At 46.9% G+C, this 21,122-nt stretch overlaps 1 protein-coding gene and 1 pseudogene across 1 annotated transcript; one reads left to right on the top strand and one right to left on the bottom strand.

Annotated features, from left to right (window-relative positions):
- Positions 1–1,065: 1,065 nt before the first annotated feature.
- LOC123131874 (uncharacterized) lies at positions 1,066–20,600 on the bottom strand. Its single transcript, XM_044551574.1, has 5 exons — positions 19,244–20,600; positions 18,120–18,435; positions 16,320–17,583; positions 3,570–3,695; positions 1,066–2,227 (listed from the first exon to the last, which is right to left on the bottom strand). The coding sequence occupies exon 1, from the start codon at positions 20,467–20,469 to the stop codon at positions 19,315–19,317; it is 1,155 nt and encodes a 384-aa protein (XP_044407509.1). The 5' UTR covers positions 20,470–20,600; the 3' UTR covers positions 1,066–2,227; positions 3,570–3,695; positions 16,320–17,583; positions 18,120–18,435; positions 19,244–19,314.
- On the top strand, positions 8,838–10,501 carry LOC123129389 (L-type lectin-domain containing receptor kinase IX.2-like; annotated as a pseudogene).
- Positions 20,601–21,122: the final 522 nt, after the last annotated feature.

A 21,122-nucleotide genomic window follows, 5' to 3' on the forward strand; every position in this document is an offset into this window, starting at 1 on the left:
GAAGACTCTTGCATGGTGCCACATAGATCTAGCAGCTCGAAAGAACCGTCCATTTCTCCATGCAAGAACTTCTTCTGCTGGTAGGCACAGACTTGGCTGCTTGGAAGGCAGATGATCTCTTCAACGCCATTATAGATGTCACCAAGCCTCCCCGGACCCTCGCACATTGTGCCAATGGTCGTGGAGGAAGAGATGCTTGCCTCTAGGCTCAACATCTCTTCTTCAATCTCGGTCTCGGTGGGGTGAGGCCTAGAAGGCAAACTTATCGATCTTAGGTGGAAAGCCATGTCTGATCTTGAAGCTTTTCTATATATTGTGGTTAAGGAGAGGAGGAGCAGAAAAGAAGAGCTTATAGCTTGATGTATCTACCGTTCTGCTCACGCCTATTTATAAAGAAGGTATGTTTACAGTTGTACTGTAGCATCCAAGTGGTAGACATGAAGAATCATGCCACATTACATCTCCCAGATGCTGTCTGCTATGCCTTGAGATCTGCCAGAAGCATAGAGATCAGAACACTAAGAACACTAAGGTCGTCTCATGTCTGGTATCCTCGAGAAGAAACATCACATTGTCATGTTCCACTTATTGGCAGCAATAACCATCACATTGCACGCTGAAGCTATTATCTAGTGGAATGCTGCTGGCTACTGGCATGTTCTTCATTTAATTGGCTATTTTTTCTTTTGATGGATACTCATGATAACCACGGCCGATGCCTCATAATTTGGAGCTGGCATTTTCATGTATCGGAAAACAAGATCCAATGCGCCTTTTATTTTGTTCAACATTGTGTCCCCATCTTTTCAGTTATATCGTATCAAACAATGACATAAACAAGGTTTTGAATTGTGACCTTGCTCACCAATCTCTTTTCAATGTTATGCGATGCTATTTCTTTTTGGTTATACTAATTGATTCTCAAACATCATTGTGGGTGAAGTTTGCCATCCTATCAGATTGTTTTTCTTTTTAGGTTATTTCTGTTGCTAGCCAAATTGTTCAGTTCTACGTCTGAGGTCACTAGCCAAATGGCATAGATGCTAAACGAATCCTGTTTGCTAGTAATTTTGGAGCTTTCTGCCAGTATACAAGGTCTCGTAATAATTTGTAATGTTGGCACAAACATAGTTACATAATAATTTGTTGCGCTCTGTAATCGTTTTCTTCCCTGCATGTTTGGGTGTGTGTACTGTGTCTCTTCTACCTTCTCAATGGAATGAAACACAAGGCTTTTGCGTTTTCTCAACCAAAAAAAAACGGTAGAATATGCTGCTTATTTTGAAGTCAGTGTTTTACCCAGGTCGGGTCATTGGTATGATGTAGTACAATTTAGAGCACACTTTAAAATTCTGCAACGCGTAAAGAAATGGAGTAATCTCCAATGGGTTATTTTGGGGGGGTCGAATTTCTACAAGATTACATTGTTTTACAGTCTGTTTAAAGGATGGTCATTCCTTGGCTGAAATGGTGGCAATTAGAAGATTGGAGTATCTGGCAAATACTCCCAGCAAGAAATCAGGGCATTTGCAATTGCATATTAACTGCAGTCTACTGGTGCGGGAGAAAGTGAATTAGTGATGTCTATGTAGCACATATACTGACAGAATGTAAAATGAAACCAAATAAGTGGAAGATCTCGTAGTTGCAAAATCAACATGTTTCTTAGACAAATAAATGGTGATATTTCATAAGTAAAACATACTTTTGTTGCACTACAAGCACCCAGAATTGTTTTTAGTCATAAAGAGTGGGTGTGCACTGTTGGGGGCGATGCCGGACCAATCCCAACATGGAAGTATAAAAAAAAAACCTATACATAAACATAAGTCTCAAATATCCTTCATGTTGAGCGCAGTGGAGTGTAGCAGAGTATTCTGAAAGGTGTGCAACTTCTGAAGGAGACAGAACTCAGATTCGTACCTTGTCTGGTCCATGGGTGCCTGGAGGGTGTTACCCGACAGTCAGGTAGTCATGCCAGTGCCAATCTCCCTACTGAAGTTGGCAAGTTACCGTGCTCATGGAGGCAGTGACTGAAACGTGGGGCATGGGATCGATTCGTCAAACTTTTGCAGCAGAGGATGTTCCCGTGGTCCTCATCATGCCGATATTTGAACAGAGTGAAGATTTGGTCCTGGAAACTACTTGGCACACAAAACTTGAGTGCATGATGTATCTCGCACCTTGATGATTCGCCAGCCTTGTCACCTGAAGTTTCACCCTGTGACTGGAAGCGAACCAGGATGGAATCAAGTATTGACAAGGTACAACAGACACAAAAGTGAAGGGTCCAAATAAAGATGATCCAGAGAATAGCAGTACACTCTTGGGGATTACCACAAAGCTATAACTAGAAGCTCGGTGAGTTAGTCCATGGGTTTTGATGGGATTTCGTTTATGACAATGTCATAAGTGAGCAGACCTACCCTCTATGGCTCACCGTATGAATGTTTCAAAAGCAAATGTTATCAACATCCAGTCTAGTACCTTCAGCAAAAGCAAAGTATAGGGATTAACAGTTGCTGCTAACATACATAGGAAGATCTTCCAATTGTTAGTGTTTGTGGAAAAGAATCAATTGCCATCCTTTGAAACCAATCTTCTACCATAAAAATGCTAATATTTCCACTGTTGAAACCAATTTGACCAATGTGTAGCTTATATATGGCATGAAGATAAAACTAGGACTCTGTTGCGTGGAAAACATGAAAACTGTTCCCAGCCAACAAAAACTATTCATAGTACTGTAATTCGAATATCTAGCTTATAAGCATTCTCAGTTTACAGAATGGTATGGTTCCATGGAAAACTACTGGAGGCCATTACCGCCACCGAAATAGTTCCCATTATCCGTTGGATGAGTTGATGATATCGCATTATCAAGCTCTAAGCTAACAAGCTCTGAATCATGCATAGCAAAAAAAAAGATCCAAATCGTTTTTTTACAACAAATTTCTAGATGCATTTTTTTTACAAACGGAACAATTAATGGTGCCTAAGTTTCTTCCATGTTATAGTCATTGCTGGTGCTTGCAAATACACCAAAGATTTCAGGTAAGCGCTATGACAGAAATAGCACAAAAAACTACTGTATAGCTATTTAACAAAAGAAAAAGATAGCTAAATTATCTTGATTTCTACATGTATACTTGTTAAAAAAACATCATAGCTAACCGGGGCAGTTCTTTTTTTGCTTCCGTTTTTCTGTTCTCAGCTGTGTCAGGTGGAAACAAATATACAGATAGGAACTTTCACAGATTCCTTGGGCGACAACAGGCAGGAAAAGTACTCTTCCAATGCCTACGAAACCTAAACTACTGCATGACAGGCTCCTCAACAAAGGCCAAATATTGAGTTCAATCCTCTGTTCTACACATACATTCTATCATATCCTTACATTTTGCACATTTTTCCTATCTTGTGAACCAACGGAGCCCTAAAGGTGGGAACTACGCAAACCCGCCCGTCAACGTCAATGTCATCACAACCACCCCAAGGAAACTTCAGTCAAGATTGGAGGGCAACCAAATTTGCATAAAATAATTGAAGGCCAAGGTCCTGATAATTACCTGATAGTACATAAAGTTCATATCGGGAACATGCGGCTACTAAAGCAGTCCACAAGTAGTAGCAGCTGGTGGTCGTGTGCCCGGCCCACTGCCCACAGACTTGCACCCTGGTTTCCATCTTTCAGACTATCATATAGCAAAGTTAGCAACTGGTACAATTAAGTGGAGGCTCAGAATAAAACAACTTGGAAAGCTAGCACAGTGATGGCAGTGTGCATGAATGCCTTCACTAACATGCAGGAAGATTCTTGCCACGTACTTAAATTCAGACATGACTCGGATGAGATACATGCACCCACGTGATTAATCTAAAGTTAATTTAGTCGTGTGTACACACACACACACACACAGAGCCATGTTTCCTGCAAGCAATGGCGCGCCCCAGTGGCAGCTTCTCATCATCATCCTCTACGCCGGCTGCTTCCTCCTCTCCTCGCCGCTCGATGCTCCTTGACATGTCGCCGCCGCAACGCCGCCACCCATCTCATTTAGCTTCAACTTCGCCAACTCATCCTCATACGACGCAAAATACCTCAATTTCTCGGGTGACGCGGCCGTGAACGACAGCTTGGTCAACCTTGCAGGCAACTCCATTGCAGCAGTGACTACTGGCGACCGCGGCTTAATGTCGTATGGGCCCCCGTGGCCTTTGTATGACAACACCACCCATGAGGTGGCGAGCTCATGCATGGATGGCTTCACGGGCATGCCCAGACCGGATGACTTCACGGCATCTTCTTCAAGAAATGCTAGGACACCATCAAAGATGACATTATGAGGGTCATACACATCTTTGAGTCCCTACATTCGGCAAATTTCCATTGGCTCAACTCCGCAAATGTGGTGCTTTTGCCCAAAGAGTGGTGCGGAGGGCATCTCCAACTACAAAACCATTAGTCTCATCCATGTTATCAATATTATTGCGAACGTGCTATCCATCAGCCTTGGCCCCCACATGGATGCCCTGGTCTCCAACGTGCAAAGTGCAATCATCAGGAGGGGAAGGATTCACGATAACTTTATGTATGTCCGAACTTTGCCCGCTGGTTGCACAAGTGCGGGACCCCCACCCTACTCTTCAAGCTTGACATTCGCAAGGCCTTTGATTTGGTTAAGTGAGAGTACATCATTGATCTTCTACAAAGGAAAGGCTTCCTGACCAAGGTTCGGAATTGGATCACCGTGCTTTTCTGCACATCTTCATCGCGGATCCTCTTGAATGGTGTCCTTGGCCATCCCATGGTGCATAGTAGGGGGCTTCGCCAAGGCGATCCACTTTCACCTCTCATGTTCGTCATTGCTGGAACTAGCAACTCAGAAGGGTCTCCTTCACAAGATTCGTGGGAGAGGTGCTAGGGTGAGAACCTCCCTATATGCGAACAACGCGACCGTGTTCATGACCCCTATCAAGAGGAATATTGATAACCTCGCGACTATTTTAAAGGGGTACAACGAGGTGACTGGTCTTTGCACCAACTTCCAAAAGAGCTCAGTGGTGCCCATTCAATGCAACCAACTCAATTTGGGCCACATTCTGCAGAGATTGCCGGCAACTAGAGCTTCGTCCCCCTTGACATATCTGGGCCTTCCTCTCTCGGTATGGCAGCTCAAGAAGGTGGACCTTCACTTCCTTGAAAACAAGGTGGCCGGAAAACTCGTCACGTGGGAGGGTCAACATATCACTACTAGTGGCCGCACAACGCTAGTCAAGTCCGTCGTCACTTCCCAGGTGGTCTACTTTACAACACCACTTGTCGTCCTACCGAGCACACCTCGATTTTAACAAGCTTGAGCGGGCCTTTCGTTGGTTCGACTCGAACAACACTACTAGTGCAAAACGCAAGGTGAAATGGGAGGCGGCCTGTCAGCCACTCAAATATGGAGGCTTTGAGGTGCTCAAACACTGATAAAATCGCTATGGCCTTGAGGTTGCGTTGGTCATGGTTTGAATGGAAGGAGCCAGGGAACTTGCAGATTGGTATGGGAAACCGTTATAATGAGGATGACCTTGATTTCTTCTATGCCTCTACCACCATCACGGTGGAGAATGGCGCTAAAACACCGTTCTGGGACTCACCATGGCTCCTTGAACGAAAACCAAAAGATATTGCCCCTCTCATTTTCAAGGCATCAACGAGAAAAGATTGGAAGATGCGTGAGGCCCTCAAGGAGAATGCTTGCATTTAAAAGATTAAACCATCCACAATTGTTTCTGTCGACCACATAAGGGAGTTCTTCACAATTTGGATGCTTGTGCATGACTTCCATCTTGATGAGCATACCAAGGACAACATCGTGTGGAAACATTCGACAGATGGGCTCTACTCAGCAGCTTCCACCTACAAGGCGCAATTCTTTGGTATGACCTCTCCCCTATGGAACAAATGGTTTGGAAAGTTTGGGCTCCGCTAAAAGTCAAGTTCTTCGCTTGGTTAGCCATACAAGGCCGAATTTGGACCACCCATAGATTGGCCAAGCGAGGCTGGCCAAACTGTGGCCTTTGTCCTCTTTGCAAGAGGGAGCGTGAAGCTAGAGCACATCTCTTCTTCAAGTGACGTTTTACAATTTAGCTATGGAACTTGGTCATTGAGAAGCTTGGTCTCGACCACATGTACACTTCTACTTGGCACTTGGAGGATCCCATCAAGTCTTGGTGGGCTAATAGGACCGGGTTGAACATCCTTAGCTAGATGGCCATGGCTTCTCTCACCATGCTTGTATCTTGGACAATTTGGAAGACAAACTCCCGCGTCTTCTGTAAAAAGAGTAAACCGCCGGTGATCTTGCTAAACACTATTTTAGCCGAAGCCAATCTTTGGAGCACCGCAGGGGCTAAGAAGCTAGGCACTTATAGCGCGAGAGTAATCACCATGTGTTGTATGAGAGTCGGTTGTAAAACAAACTCTATTCTCTCCTTAATTAATAGATGAGGCAAATCTTATGTCTCCGTTTCAGAAAAGCTCATGCATGGATACCCCAAAGGGGATGCCATGGCTTTCTTCCTCGTCGGCTAGCCATCGGCGCTACCGCCAGACTCGACCGGTGATGCCTTCGGCCTCACAAACAAGAAACCTTGGACAACATTGGCATCGACCTCAGCTCCTTCAGACACTCGGTTAACACGACAAGCCTACCTAGCTTCAGCCTGAATGGGACCATGACGGCATCCATCAATTTTAACATCACCGGGATGATGGTCACTAGACTGCACTTCGATGGCTAAAATAGCCTAGACGTGACCGGAAACAAAAACAGCCCACGCCCTGGCGGCAACAACTACAGTCAGAACACATCATCATCATCCGCCGGCAGATCACTCTACTAACTATGCATTAAGCCAGACCATGAGGTAACTGAGTGTTGGCACCATTTTGATGAAAATTATCTTCTCGGCGAACGCCATGTGGCTGCTGCTCTCCGGGAACAAGGAGAAGGAAACATGGTATTGTATGCTGACTCCGGGCTTGAGAAGCTTGCCATCCGCGAGAAGTATTTCGGCAACAACCAAGTACACACCACCACAAGCGGTTGACGTATGAACACCCATCACATTGGTCAAGCCTCAATTAGTTCCCCAATTGATCTTCTATTAAGAGATGTTCTCCACGTTCCACAAGCCAATAAGAATCTTGCTTCTATGTCTCGCTTAACAACCCATAACAATGTATTCTTTGAAACTCATCCTAAATATTATTTTTATAAAGGATCGAGCAATGCACCAGATGACCTTACCCCATCACAACAAGAGCATTTAGTCATCAAAAGCGTCGTCATCAAGCCCTCCTTGGCAAGATGGCATCAAAGAGTAGGACATCCGTCATCAATCATAGTTGAGCAAGTAGTCAATCAAGGCAATCTTCTATTTTCAGGTAGTGAAAATAAAGAGTCTGTTTGTGATGCTTGTCAGTGTGCCAAGAGTCACCAACTCTTTGATGACATCTTGCCAAGGAGGGTTGACGATGGAGTAGGCTTGACACAACGCTTTCGACTAAATGCTCCTCATGTGATGGCGTGAAGTCCTCCGATGCATCTACCGCGATGGAGTTCCCTTGTTGCCCCAATCCTTTAAAAGAAAATATTTAGGATGAGTTTCAAAGAATACATTGTTATCGGCTGATAAGCGAGACATAGAAGCAAGATTTTGTTGGCTTGTGGAACATGGAGAACATCTTTTAATGGAAGATCACGTTTAGAAATAGGGCATTAATTGAAGCTTGACCAATGTGATGAATGTCCATACCTCCACCGCTTGCGGCGGTGTGTACTTGGTCGTTGCTGAAATACTTCTCGTGGATGGCAAGCTTCTCAAGCTCACCTGTGATGTGGTCGGTCACCCCGGAGAAAAGCAGCTACATGGCGTTCGTCGGGAACATAATTTTCATCAAACGGTGCCAACACTCAGTTACCTCATGGCTTGGCTTCTTGCATAGTTGGCAGCGTGGTCTACCGGTGCAGGAGGATGATGTGTTCCTGATTCTAGCCGCGTGTGTGTTGTTGTTGCCACGCCCATGCACGCCGATGTTGCAGCCATGTCCTTGGTGACCACGGCCTGGGCTGCCACTACCACGGCCACGAGCCGCAGCATTGGCAGAAGACTATTGTACGGGCGTCCCTTGGGAAAGGTTGAGTTGTGCCTCAAAGCTCATCGGCTGGCTGTAAAGCTCCAGGGGCGTGACAAGCTCGACGCGGTCAAGGGCTGAGACCACAAAGTTGTACTCAAGGTCCAGACCTGAGCAGACATAGGAGATGATCTCGTGGTTGGAGAGGGGCACACAAGCGAGAGTGATCTCATCAGAGAGCACTTTGATTTGGGCGAGGTACTCCGTCATGCTGGAGTTAGCCTTCTGAAGGTTAACAAGCGCGATTCTGGTGTTCACGGACTCGGCTCGTGTCTGGGCAACGAACGTGGCATGGATGGCGCCCCACACCTCGGCCGAAGTCTGCAGCATGACGGCCTAGTCAAGCACTTCGCGGGACATAGAACCCATTAGATAGCCTTGTACATGCTGCTGCTGAGCGTACCAGATCGCGCGCGCATAGTTAACGTTTTGCTCTTCCTTCTCGTCGGTGGTGACGGTGATGGTGACGGGCGACGCTGGGCTTGCTGCGTCCATCTGTGCGCCCTTAATGTGGGGCAACACGATGGCCTTCCACAGGAGGAAGTTTGTCCTCGTGAACTTCTCTTACGGTGGTTGACCGAGGGACACAACGTTGGTGCTAGAGGAGGGAGCAAAGGTGGAAGATGAAGATTGGGAGGTCAGGGCACTCATGGTGCTGGCGAACGCGGAGGCGGTGGTGTCGGTCATGATTTCTCTTAGGAGCTTGGCTAGATGTGATCTACGATCTTATGAGGAAGCAGCTCTGGTACCATGTAAATATTATGGGAAGCATATCTCCTATCGTAGCAGGCCGCAGGTATTTATAGACTGAGGCGATCAGCCAACCATGTCACATGGCATACAAGTTGAGGACGATGGCTAGGATGCGTCCAGATAGATGGGAGATCGAGAGGAGATCAAAACTATTTAACTAAATTCTATCTCTACTCTATCTATCTGTCTAACAAGCTCGCAGTTGCCCTACCTGGAAATGTTACTCCCAGCAGATGTGGCGGTAGGGTTCTCTGCAGCCACTGGCATAGGTGTGGAGCTCCATGAGATATTGTCATGGTCCTTCAACTTCACACTTGCTCCCAAAGAACAACTACCAATATCGATATGTATGTGCTCATCTTGAGTAGGGCAGTAACTTTTTACAACCTTGCACAAAGATTTAGGAGGTTATTTCACAATCCGGGTGTGTGTTATTTGGTACGGGTCTAACTGCAGCAGCGATTGCTGGAGGAGCTTCTGTGTTCCTGCTCGTGGATTCGTTCATTCTATGATGGTTTATGTGGAGACGAAGGCGTAATTCCCTCATGGTTTCGAGGGCTGGCCCTAAGCAATTCCGGTACCGGGACTTGGCTTGCCCAACCAACAACTTCTCCATGGAGAGGAAGCTCGGAGAGGGGCAGCTTTGGCACGGTGTACTGGGGAACAGACCTCAAGGTCGATCATGATGGAGGATAACAATAGGTTGTTGTCAAGGAGCTCTTGAAGGGGTCCAGGCTAGGAGGAGTCAAGGACCTCCTCACGGAAGTCAACACCATTAGCAACACCAAGCACAAGAATCTGGTCAAGTTGCAAGGCTGGTGCGGCATAAGCAGATGGGACTTGATGTGCTGGTGCCTGAAGCAGCTGGATGATCATAGGCTCTTCCTTGTCTACGAATTGATGCCTCAGGGTGATCTCAACCATCACCTACATGACAAGGACGCGACAGTTCTGCGATGGCCAACCAGGTACAAAATAGTGAAGGGGATAGGATCGGCTCTTTTCTACCTCCACGAGTGTTGCGTACATCCTACATAGAGATATCAAGCCAGGCAACATACACTCTTGGATGATGATTACAATGCCAAGCTCGCCGACTTCGGGCTATCAAGGATTGGCAACAAAAACAACTCCTCACTGGTGACCACCACCGTGAGGACCAATGCTTACATGGATCCCAAGTTAAAAATATAAGGTGATGTCAAGTTCGACAGGAGCACCGATGTCTATAGCTTCGGGCTCATTCTATTGGAGATCGCGTGTGGGTGGCGCAACTCCAGGAAGGAAGTATGGGATCACTATAAAAGAAGTGGTCCCATGCTCGATGAGAATTCGGGAGGCAACTTCCATGGGGAGCAGATGAAGATGGTGGAGGCCACTGCTGATGAGAGGTTGGGAGGCGACTTTGATATGGAGCAGATGCAACATGTACTTGTCATGGGCCTTTGGTGTCCCCTCCCCAACGGTGCAGAGTGACCTTCCATGCTGGAAGCAATGCAACTACAGGAAAAAGACGAGCTGCCTCACCTTACATCGTCAGCCACCACCACTTGTATTTAGTCTGATTATTATTAGCCAACATTTGAAATAATGCTATTGGGCAAATGTCCAGTGGGGAAGTTCCCAGTGAATGCACCCACAGGGCACATGCCTTAGATCCTGATCGAGCGATGAAAGTTTTTCTAGAAAAAAATGGCTTCAAAAGTAAACCTGTCAGGCAAAATGTTGCACTCCCCAGTGAACTGCCCCCGCCCCCCTCCTCTTCAACTAAAGTTGCCACCCCCCTAGTGTTAGAGTTATATTATAAGTCATGTACCCCTTTGTATTTATCCCGTTATATAAGGGGTTTCCTGCATATGTTTCACATCTGTACATGTATATATATATCGGCCTATGGCCTCATGGGCATACAAGTTGCATATTCCTAACATGGTATTAGAGCTAGGTTAACTTTTTTTGCACGCTGCAACTCGTGCAATTGATCCGTCTCTCCTCCCGATAGAGGCCGCAGCCTCGATCTCCTTGTCCCGCTCGGATCCCGTCCTGGATCGGATCGGGCCTCCTCTCCCGTTCTTGATCCTATAAGGATCGCTCGCAGCCCCTCCCCCGATCGATCGCTCGCAGCCCCTCCCCCGATCGAGAAGGACGCTCCCGCTCGAGCTCGCCCTTGTTCCGACTCGCACAGGCCCTGCTGGATCCCGCCGCTGCCTCCAGCTGCCAGCCGCCCCTTGGTCTGGATCGACTGCCTGCTGCTCCCCCGATCCCGTCCTGTTGCCGATTGGAAGCTGGTGGTCTCGTCCCTGCTGCTCTTGTCGGATTCTGCTGATTTTGGATCTCTGCTAAAAAAAGAAAAAAAAAGAAGATATGTCTGCTGCATCGGGCTATGTTACACCGAGTTCACTGGCTTTATGCGCATTCACATGTGTGGCATTCGTCTCTGGGGTGTTCTTTCTGGCGAGGTCTGCTGTCCGCCACGTCCGGTTCCTCCGGTGGCCCCTACTCCGCCGACTCCACTGGTTCTTGCTCCGGATGCTAATCAGGCCGCCAAGGATGCGGCTAAGCTTGCTGATGAGGCTGCTGATCGTGCTTATGATGAGAAGGTTTTGGCTCATGAGGAGGCTCTTCAGATTTATCATGGTGCTCTGTCTGCTTACACCCAGTGGCTTGATGATGATGCTTGTGCTGCTGCTGTTCTCACTGCTAGTGTTCTGCCTCAGTTTGCTTCTGAGTTTCTGGGTCTTCTTACTGTCTTTGAGATGTGGACCCCGTCTTCATCAGCGCTATCAGCCCTCTGGTGATGCCTTATACCTTTCTGTGGTCCGTCAGGAGCATGCTCTTCAGCAGGGTGACTCTACTGTTGATGACTTCTATGCACAGAGTTCTGCTATCTGGCGCCAGCTTGATTCTCTCCACAGTGCTGGTTGTCGTACCTGCCCCTGTTGCCAGGCTGTCCAGGCCAATTTGGAGTTTCATCGCGTCTATGAGTTCCTGTCTCGGCTCCGTAAGGAGTTTGAGCCCCGGCGTGCTCAGTTGTTTGCTCGTGGCCGTATTTCTCTCATGGAGGCGCTTTCTGAGATTCGTGCTGAGGAGACTCGCTTACGTGGTGCTGGTTTGCTGGAGGTTCCCTCTGTGCTTGCTACTCGTGCTCCTACGCCACCTGCTGCACCGACCCCTTCTCGCTCGAGTGCCCCACCGCTCTTGCCCACTCCTTCTGGAGGCTCAGGTCGCCCCCGTCCACATTGCGACTACTGCAACAATGATGGTCATCTTGAGTCTCAGTGCTACACGAAGAAGAAACACCTGCGCAAGGCGCGATCATCATCTTCAGGGACTTCGTCATCTACCTCGACAGCTTCAGCCATTACTTTGACTGAGCAGGATATTCTGAGACTTAAGCGTCTGCTCGCGGCTTCAGGTTCTTCCTCGACGGGTACTGCTGGTTCTGTGACTGATGCTTCCCGCACTGAGCAATCACCCTCTACACAGTCAAGTACATCCCCATGGGTTCTGGACTCTGGAGCTTCTTTTCATATGTCTTCTCATTCTTCCATTTTGTCCTCTCTTCGCTCGCTGGATTCTCCTGTTCATGTCCTCATTGCTGATGGTACTCCACTTTCTGTCGTTAGTAGAGGCACTCTTGCCACTCCTTACTCTGTTCCTGATGTTGCTCATGTTCCTTGACTCACCATGAATTTGTTTTCTGCTGGTCAACTTACTGATTCTGGTTGTCGCGTCATCCTTGACGTTGACTCTTGTTCTGTCCAGGACCGTCACACGCACACTCTGGTTGGGGCTGGCCCTCGCCGCCGTGATTCTCAGGGTCTTTGGGAGTTGGACTGGCTTCATGTTCCTTCTGCTGCCACCACTATCGCCAGTTCCTCCGCTTCAGTCGCCTCTGTTACTGGTTCCTTCAAGCAGTGGCATCATCAACTTGGTCATCTGTGTGGTTCTCGGTTGTCGTCTTTAGTTCGTCGAGGCCTTCTGGGGTCTGTCTCAGGAGATGTCTCTTTAGAGTGTTAGGGTTGTCATCTTGGCAAGCAGATTCAGTTACCATATTCACATAGTGAGTCAGTGTCTAAGCGTCCTTTTGATTTAGTCCATTCTGATGTATGGGGTCCGGCTCCTTTCGCTTCCAAAGGTGGTCATAAATACTATATTATTTTCATAGATGACTTCTCTCGTTACACATGGCTTTATTTCATGACTTCTCGTAGTGAGGTGTTGTCTATTTATAAGCGTTTTGCTGCCATGGTTCATACTCAGTTCTCTTCACCCATTCGTGTTCTTCGTGCTGACTCTGCTGGCGAGTATATCTCTAAGATGTTGCGTGGTGTTCTTGCTGAGGAAGGCACTCTCTCTCAATTCTCTTGTCCTGGTGCTCATGCTCAGAATGGTGTGGCTGAGAGAAAGCATCGTCATCTTCTTGAGACGGCTCGTGCATTGCTGATTACTGCCTCTCTCCCGCCTCATTTTTGGGTTGAGGCCGTCTCCACCTCCACCTATCTTATCAATCTCCAGCCTTTCGCTGCTCTACAAGGTGGTGTTCCTTTCGAGCGTCTTTTTGATCGTTCTCCCGATTATTCGATGCTTCGCTTGTTTGGTTGTGTTTGCTATGTTCTTCTTGCCCCTCGCGAACGCACCAAACTGACCGCTCAGTCTGTTGAGTGTGTCTTTTTAGGCTACAGTGATGACCATAAGGGCTATCGTTGTTGGGATCCTATCGGTCGTCGGATGCGTATCTCTCGAGACGTGACTTTTGATGAGTCTCGTCCCTTCTACCCACGCCCATCTTCCTCGACCTTTTCAGTGGAGGATATCTCTTTCCTCACTTTTCCTAACTCACCTATCACCCCCGTCGAGCCTGTGCCTATTCGTTCCGCTCCCTCTGCTTCTCCACCTCTAGTCGATTTGATGCCACCATCTTCCACGGTCTCCTCGTCTAGCATGTCACCGGATTCTACACCTTCATCTCCGATGACTTCTTCGTCGCCACCCCTCGATTCTACCTTGGCGATTCCTCCTTCTATTGTTCCATCTTTTCCTTAGTATTACACTCGTCGTTCACGTCCTGTGGATGCCTCCGTGGATGTGTCGTCATCTTCCTCTCAGCCTACTTATGGCTTGCATTCTCATCCTCGTCCGCCTGTTGATTGCTTTGGATTTCCCACCGCTGGTGCTGCTGTTCTTGAGCCGACTTCTTATCGTCGAGCTGTTGTTCATCCTGAATGGCAGTTTGCGATGGCAGAGGAGATCGCTGCTCTTGAACGCACTGGTACCTGGGATCTTGTTTCCCTTCCTCCCGGAGTCCGTCCCATCACTTGTAAGTGGGTCTACAAGGTTAAGACTCGCTCCGATGGTTCTCTTGAGCGTCACAAAGCTCGTCTTGTGGCTCGTGGTTTTCAGCAGGAGCATGGTCGTGATTACGACGAGACTTTTGCTCCTGTGGCACATATGACCACTATTCATACACTTCTTGCCGTTGCCTCTGCACGCCACTGGTCTATATCTCAGCTTGATGTTAAGAATGCTTTTCTTAATGGTGAGCTGCGTGAGGAGGTGTGCATGCAGCCACCACCTGGGTATTCTGTTCCTGATGGCATGGTCTGTCGTCTTCGTCGCTCTCTATGGCCTTAAGCAAGCCCCCCGTGCCTGGTTTGAGCGTTTTGCCTCTGTGGTCACTGCTGCTGGTTTTTCAGCAAGTGCTCATGATCCAGCATTGTTTATTCACCTTTCTCCTCGTGGTCGGACTCTTCTTCTTCTCTATGTTGATGACATGGTCATCACTGGGGATGACCCCGAGTATATTGCCTTTGTAAAGGCCTGTCTTAGTGAGCAGTTTCTTATATCTGATCTTGGCCCTCTTCGCTACTTTCTTGGGATTGAAGTCTCTTCTACCTCTGATGGCTTTTTTATATCCCAGGAAAAGTATATCCAGGATCTTCTTGCTCGTGCTGCTCTTATTGACGAACGCATTGTTGACTCCTATGGAGCTCAATGTTCACCTCCGTGCTACTGATGGTGATCCCCTCCCTGACCCGACGCGTTATCGTCATCTTGTTGGCAGTCTTGTCTATCTAGCTGTCACTCATCCGGATATCTCTTATCCGGTTCATATTCTGAGTCAGTTCATCTCCGCTCCCACATCGGTCCACTATAGTCATCTCCTTCGTGTTCTCCGATATCTTCGGGGCACAATCTCTCACCGTCTATTCTTTCCTCGCTCCAGTTCTTTACAGCTTCAGGCTTATTCGGATGCTACGTGGGCTAGTGATCCTTCAGATCGCCGTTCACTTTCTGCTTACTGTGTTTTTCTTGGTGGTTCTCTCATTGCCTGGAAGACGAAGAAACAGATTGCAGTTTCCCGTTCGAGTGCCGAGGCTGAGTTGCGAGCAATGGCTCTTTTGACGGCAGAGGTGACTTGGTTACGGTACAGGTGCTATTAGCATTGCGCGTGATCCTGTGAAGCATGAGCTCACCAAGCATATTGGTGTTGATGCTTTCTATGTACGCGCTGGTGTGCAGGATCAGGTTATTGCTCTTCAGTATGTGCCTTTCGAGTTACAGTTGGCGGATTTCCTGACGAAGGCCTAGACTAGAGCACAACATGGCTTTTATCTCTCCAAACTCAGTGTTGTTCATCCACCATGAGTTTGAGGGGGGGGGGGGTGTTAGAGTTATATTATAAGTCATGTACCCCTTTGTATTTATCCCATTATATAAGGGGTTTCCTGCATATGTTTCACATCTGTACATGTATATATATCGGCCTATGGCCTCATGGGAATACAAGTTGCATATTCCTAACACCTAGAACTAAATCTGTCAGGCAAAACGTTCGCTTTTGCCATCTTTCCTGACGAACGTTTGTCAGCTAACGAGGTCCAATATAAATACCACTGCAAAATAGGGGTTGATTCCATAGGAAATTTTTCAGGGCAATTTCATCGGTTGCCTTTCAACATCTGCTCATATTAGAGAATCCCTCGGGCGACACAAAGAACCAGGACCCTGTAACTAGAAGGCACGTCTTGGTCTTGCCACAGACAGAAAGAATTGGGATGGAATCAAGTCTTGACAAGGTACAACAACACAAAGATGAAAGATTAAAATAAAGATGGTCCAGAGAATATCACTGCAATCTAGGGACTAACATAAGGCCATAATTAGGAGAAGCTCGGTGAGACAACCCATGGATTTTGAAGGAATCGTTTTATGAAAAAAATATCATGCGTGGGCAGAACTGCCCTTATCTACAGCCTATATGGCTGACAGTATGCATAAGTATCAATATGTATAGAGTGCATAGTCCTACTTTACACGGACATACAGCGCAATTTTACGTATCATTGTTACCAAGAAGAGAGGGGGAAGGGGGTACCTTAGCCAAATGCAAGTGTATGTGTATATCTCCTCTGAGATGCGATCACAGATTGCCATTAAGTTCACTGCCTTCAGATCGAAGATCCTGTCATTTTTTCTCTCCAAACATGCTGCCAAATCATCATGACAATGGAGGAGAAATCTGCCCGAACGATGTGCAATCATGTTGTGCAGGTTTATTGGAAGACACGTAAAATTGCTTAAATATTTAGGTGGGTTGCAAATATTTAGTGTCAGGTAAGTAGCCCCTACAGTTTTCGGTGTACACACAAAAAATAATTCAACCATGGCATTGGCAAACACACATACAAAAGCACAGAGATATCATTAGCTCCGAAGGAAAAATACTTATAGAAGGGTACATATAATATGCATTGATCATGTTAATACACAGAGGATAACAGTAAGTAAAAATATACTTATAGAGCCTGTCTGAGTAGTATGTGCATATGGCAGCTATGATACTTGAAGCAAAATAGTACTCCCTCCGTCCGAAAAAGCTTGTCCGAAGCTTATTTCTCAAATGGATGTATCTAGCACCAAGTTAGTGCTAGATATTTTTCGGACAGAGGGAGTAGTAACAAAAACTATTTACAGGGCCATGCACAACATGACTACGGATAGCATGAAGATAGAAGTAGGGCTGTGTTACATGGAAAACATGAACATTTTATCCATAGGGCCATACTTTTGAGTATTTAGCTTAGAAGCATAATCAGATATTTGGATCATGTGATGAAATTATTCCCAAGAATCAGAAGATTTTTTTTTTAAATAGCATTGTCTTGCTAAGGTTACTTAAACAACTACGGAATGGGCATCAAACCCAATGGAAGCCAAGATATACTGATGTGAAGCTTTTAACACTGAACATCTAAGGTAGATATCAAATCTATGGATGCAAAGGAAATACAAAAGGCAATTTCAGGCTTTCAGCACTGGAAGTTTTGGAGATACCAAGTGATGCATTCTTTGGAGAGTTGACGCAGACACATAGCCATTTACCGATGTACATCAAACCCAATGGAAGCCAAGATATATTGTCCTGGGTTTAGATTTTGGCAGTTCATATATTTCATCCTACGCTTCATACCTCACCAAATATCTATGTTACAGATATGAGCAGTCTTAAGCCAATCAAAGACATTATCCTTTTGGCACCTCTTGCTGAGCTTAGAGTTGCAAAATCCAGATCATTTCATCGTTGATATATGTAAGCATTCCATAGAGCTCAGATTTGCCACTTGCTTGGTCAGGCACAGCTGAACATAAGAAACGATTAAATTTTCATGACAGACTAATAAGAACCGCAAACAATTAGAATTTTAAAAGAGATTGCAAAAGAGTTCACAACAATAGGCATCTATATCATGGATGCAGAATTTAATAAGAACGGCAAACAATTAGAATTTAAAAAGAGCTCACTGATCAGGCTATTAATCAATAAAACTAATGTGCGTAACTCTAAACTAAATGGCATAAACGGTACTAAGAACTACAGTATGATTATTTTAACACAACAAAATAGATAGGTAAAAATTATCTTGATTCGCACATCTATACTTGTTCAAAAAGCAGTATAGCTCAATGGGGCAGATCCATTTATTGCTTCTATATTTCTGTTGTCAGTTGTGTCAACTGCAAATAAATATACAGCTAGGAAGTTTCACAGGTTCCTTCTGCAGCAAGAGGCAGAAAAACACTTCGCCGATGACAAATAAACCTACATTGCAAATGAACCTATCCTGTTGGCGAGCCTATCCTACATTGCATAAGGTCAAATATAGTTGAAAACCACCTGAAGCAGATTATGTTACTTCAAAATCAGAGTGGCTTTCATTGGCGGCTGATGCTTGACAAACCTACACTGCAGGATAGGCTCACCAACAAAGTAGCCCAATATTTATAGTTGAAAACCAGCTGAAGCAGATTATTGTACTTGAAAAGTACAGAGAATAGCTCACTGATACTCTCAATTCACTTGCTGAATGGCCTGATCTCGTACTGTCTTAGCTCCAATACATCTTTCGTGCATTTTAACAGGGGAAAACTTTGACTCATTGATTTCAAAAGAATGACATCTCATGGTTTTGAACAGTAGACCAGATACCCATCTTGCATCATTAAACACAATCAAAACGAAGAATTCCATCAGTAGACACATCAATTTGCCACTTATGCTAGGATGGACAACAAGCCTAAGGTGATAGTTTGTACAAAGACTTACAGCTTAGCTGAAAGCAACAATTTGGTCTGAAATTCGTAACTTGATGAAATTCATTTTGTGAACTGACAGTTTTGCAGTAGATATGATAAGATTAATTCAAGACTAGTAGATAGATATTATAAGACTGATTAATTCCATGTCCACTGATTTAATTCTGAAGATTAAGGGCAGATATAAATGATAAAAAGTCAGTTGTTAATCATACTTTAGAGCCAAATAGGTTAGTTGTTCAATATTTAAACATTCCCAGCAAAAGTATGGTCAACTACAGGATTTAGGAATTTGAAGAATACAAGGAAAGAAATCAGAAGGCAGGCAATAAACATAGAACCGGTAGAAATATATCTTCTAGAAGCATAATCTAAATATTATACACTGAACAATTTGGGCAAAAAGACGACGAACTGAAAAAGGAACATGCTAGACAAAATTCGGCGTGAAAGCACATCACAACAATGCAGGATAGTTCTTTTGCTTTCTGATTTTCAGGGTCCTGGTTTCAACAGAAAATTGGTTCCAACCACACATTCATTTCCGTCATCTTAAACAGAAGAGGGAACCATAAATAATTCCTGGACTTCTTATCTTGAGAGATTGCAGGCAATGCTTTCTTCTCTATCAAATGGCATCAACTCATGGGGCTTAAGGAATCAACAGATATCCAGTTAGGCAAAGAGCAAACAAACATAATTTACCAGATTACCATGCAGAGTGAAAACTTTTTCGCGCCATATGCAGCTACCAATTCTCATAGCCCGTTCTTGGTTCATGTAAATCTGAAATTAGTCGGCATTTCCCCTCTGCATGCGGCATCATAATCTTCAGCAAGGTTCGGTGCAGCTTCCTTGTGAGGGCATATGAACGTCTCCACAAATACCATCTCGGACACCCTGACAATTGTCCCATAGGTCCAGTGGCGATCTAGCAATCCATTTGCCTTAAGAAACTTTATAACATAGCACCGTGGCTTGACTCGGCCCTCCAGACTAAGGCAGAGCATTACCGGGCAATGAGCAAGGTACGCCGGTTCCAACCCCATCTCAGAGATAAGAAACTCCGACTTGCTCTGCATTGTCTGATTGGATTTGGTCAGCATCAGTGGGGCCTTACGAAGAGCAATGCCCACCTCAGCATCCGACCACCTGAACGTGTTCCTTAAGTACTCCACTTTGGCGGCGAGCTTCTCCTCACTAAGGGATTCAACAGCCTTCAAAGTGTGCCTGAACATCCCCGATCCACGGGGCACACCGAGACGTTCCGCGCACGCCAGCATCACCTGGACGCGCTCCGGCTTGGCACTGAGCAGCCATGGCACAGCGAGGCAGAGCTTCGCAATATCGGAAGTGCCTAGCCCGCACTCCCGCAGTAACTCAATATTGGGCTTGACCACCCTCTCTGGATCAGAACTGAGAAAGTACTTGTATTTCTTGAGCCCCCGGAGAAGGCTCTCGGAGGAGCTAAAGAGGGGGAGGTAGTACTCCAGCCCGGAAACGACAGATCTAGAGCGGAAGCTGCGGGGTGCGAGCGAGGCGACGCGCGCGATCTCAGAGCGCGATAGGCCGAGGCCGGTGAGCCCGGCGAGGATGGGAGACAGGGTTCTCTCGACGCCGGCGCAGAGAAACTTCGGGTCGCGGGCCACGAGTGCGGCGACGTCGGCGCTGGATAGGCCGAGGCCGGCGAGGAAGGCGAGCACGGCGTCGGGGTTCGTGGGGGATTTGAGGTGGGAGAGCTTGGTGGAGGCCTTGAGGGCCTGCGCTCGGGTGAGGCCGCAGGTGTCGACGAGGTAGTCCTCGACGGCGAATCGGGGGCCTGGGGAGACGGCGGGCGCGGCGGCGGAGAGGAGGCGGTGGAGACAGGGGACGGGATGGGTGGCGGGCGAAGAGGGGGGATGGGTGAGGATGCAGGTTCGGAGGCGGAGCATGGCGCCGGTGCAGGGGACGTCGCCGGCGGCGACGGGGGAAGTGGGGAGGTTCGCCGCCGCCGGCTGTTGGTGGCTTGGTGGTGCGGAGCTCGTATTTTTTTTTCTTGAGGCAATGGTGCGGACTGCGGAGCTCGTGGTCTGGCTTGTTCGAAAAGAGCAGCACGCAAACCTGGCCAAACCAGCCTGTTAAATGGGCTGGCAGGAAAGCCCGCGTGCCTGGCCCGTCATGGGCCGGCACGGCACGAGGCGAAGTGGGCCAGGCACGAGCACGGCCCAGCCCGGCACGGCACGCAGAGTAATGGGCCAGGCACGAGCACGGCCCAGCACGGCACGGCACGCACGGCACGGGAGGGGTTCCATATCGATAGCAGCAGAACCAGAAAGAGCCGTTGGCAGGGAAATCCCTATTCGCCGCTCGCTGCGGCAAAATGTCGGGCTACCGCACAGGCCAGCGCAGCGAGCAACAAACCTGGGCCGGCCCACTAATACATAATGCGTCCAACCGGTTTTGGGAACTTTCTAGAAGGTTCCCTGAACCGGTTTTTTCCTGTATCGTTTCTTCTGGTTCTTTTTCGGCTTTCTATTGTTTTTTTCATTTCTCTTTTTTCGTTCCTGTTTCTTTTTCATATTTTTCATTTTTCTTTTTTGTTTCA

Source organism: Triticum aestivum, chromosome 6A (assembly GCF_018294505.1).
Source record: "Triticum aestivum cultivar Chinese Spring chromosome 6A, IWGSC CS RefSeq v2.1, whole genome shotgun sequence".
Classification (NCBI taxonomy): domain Eukaryota; kingdom Viridiplantae; phylum Streptophyta; class Magnoliopsida; order Poales; family Poaceae; genus Triticum; species Triticum aestivum.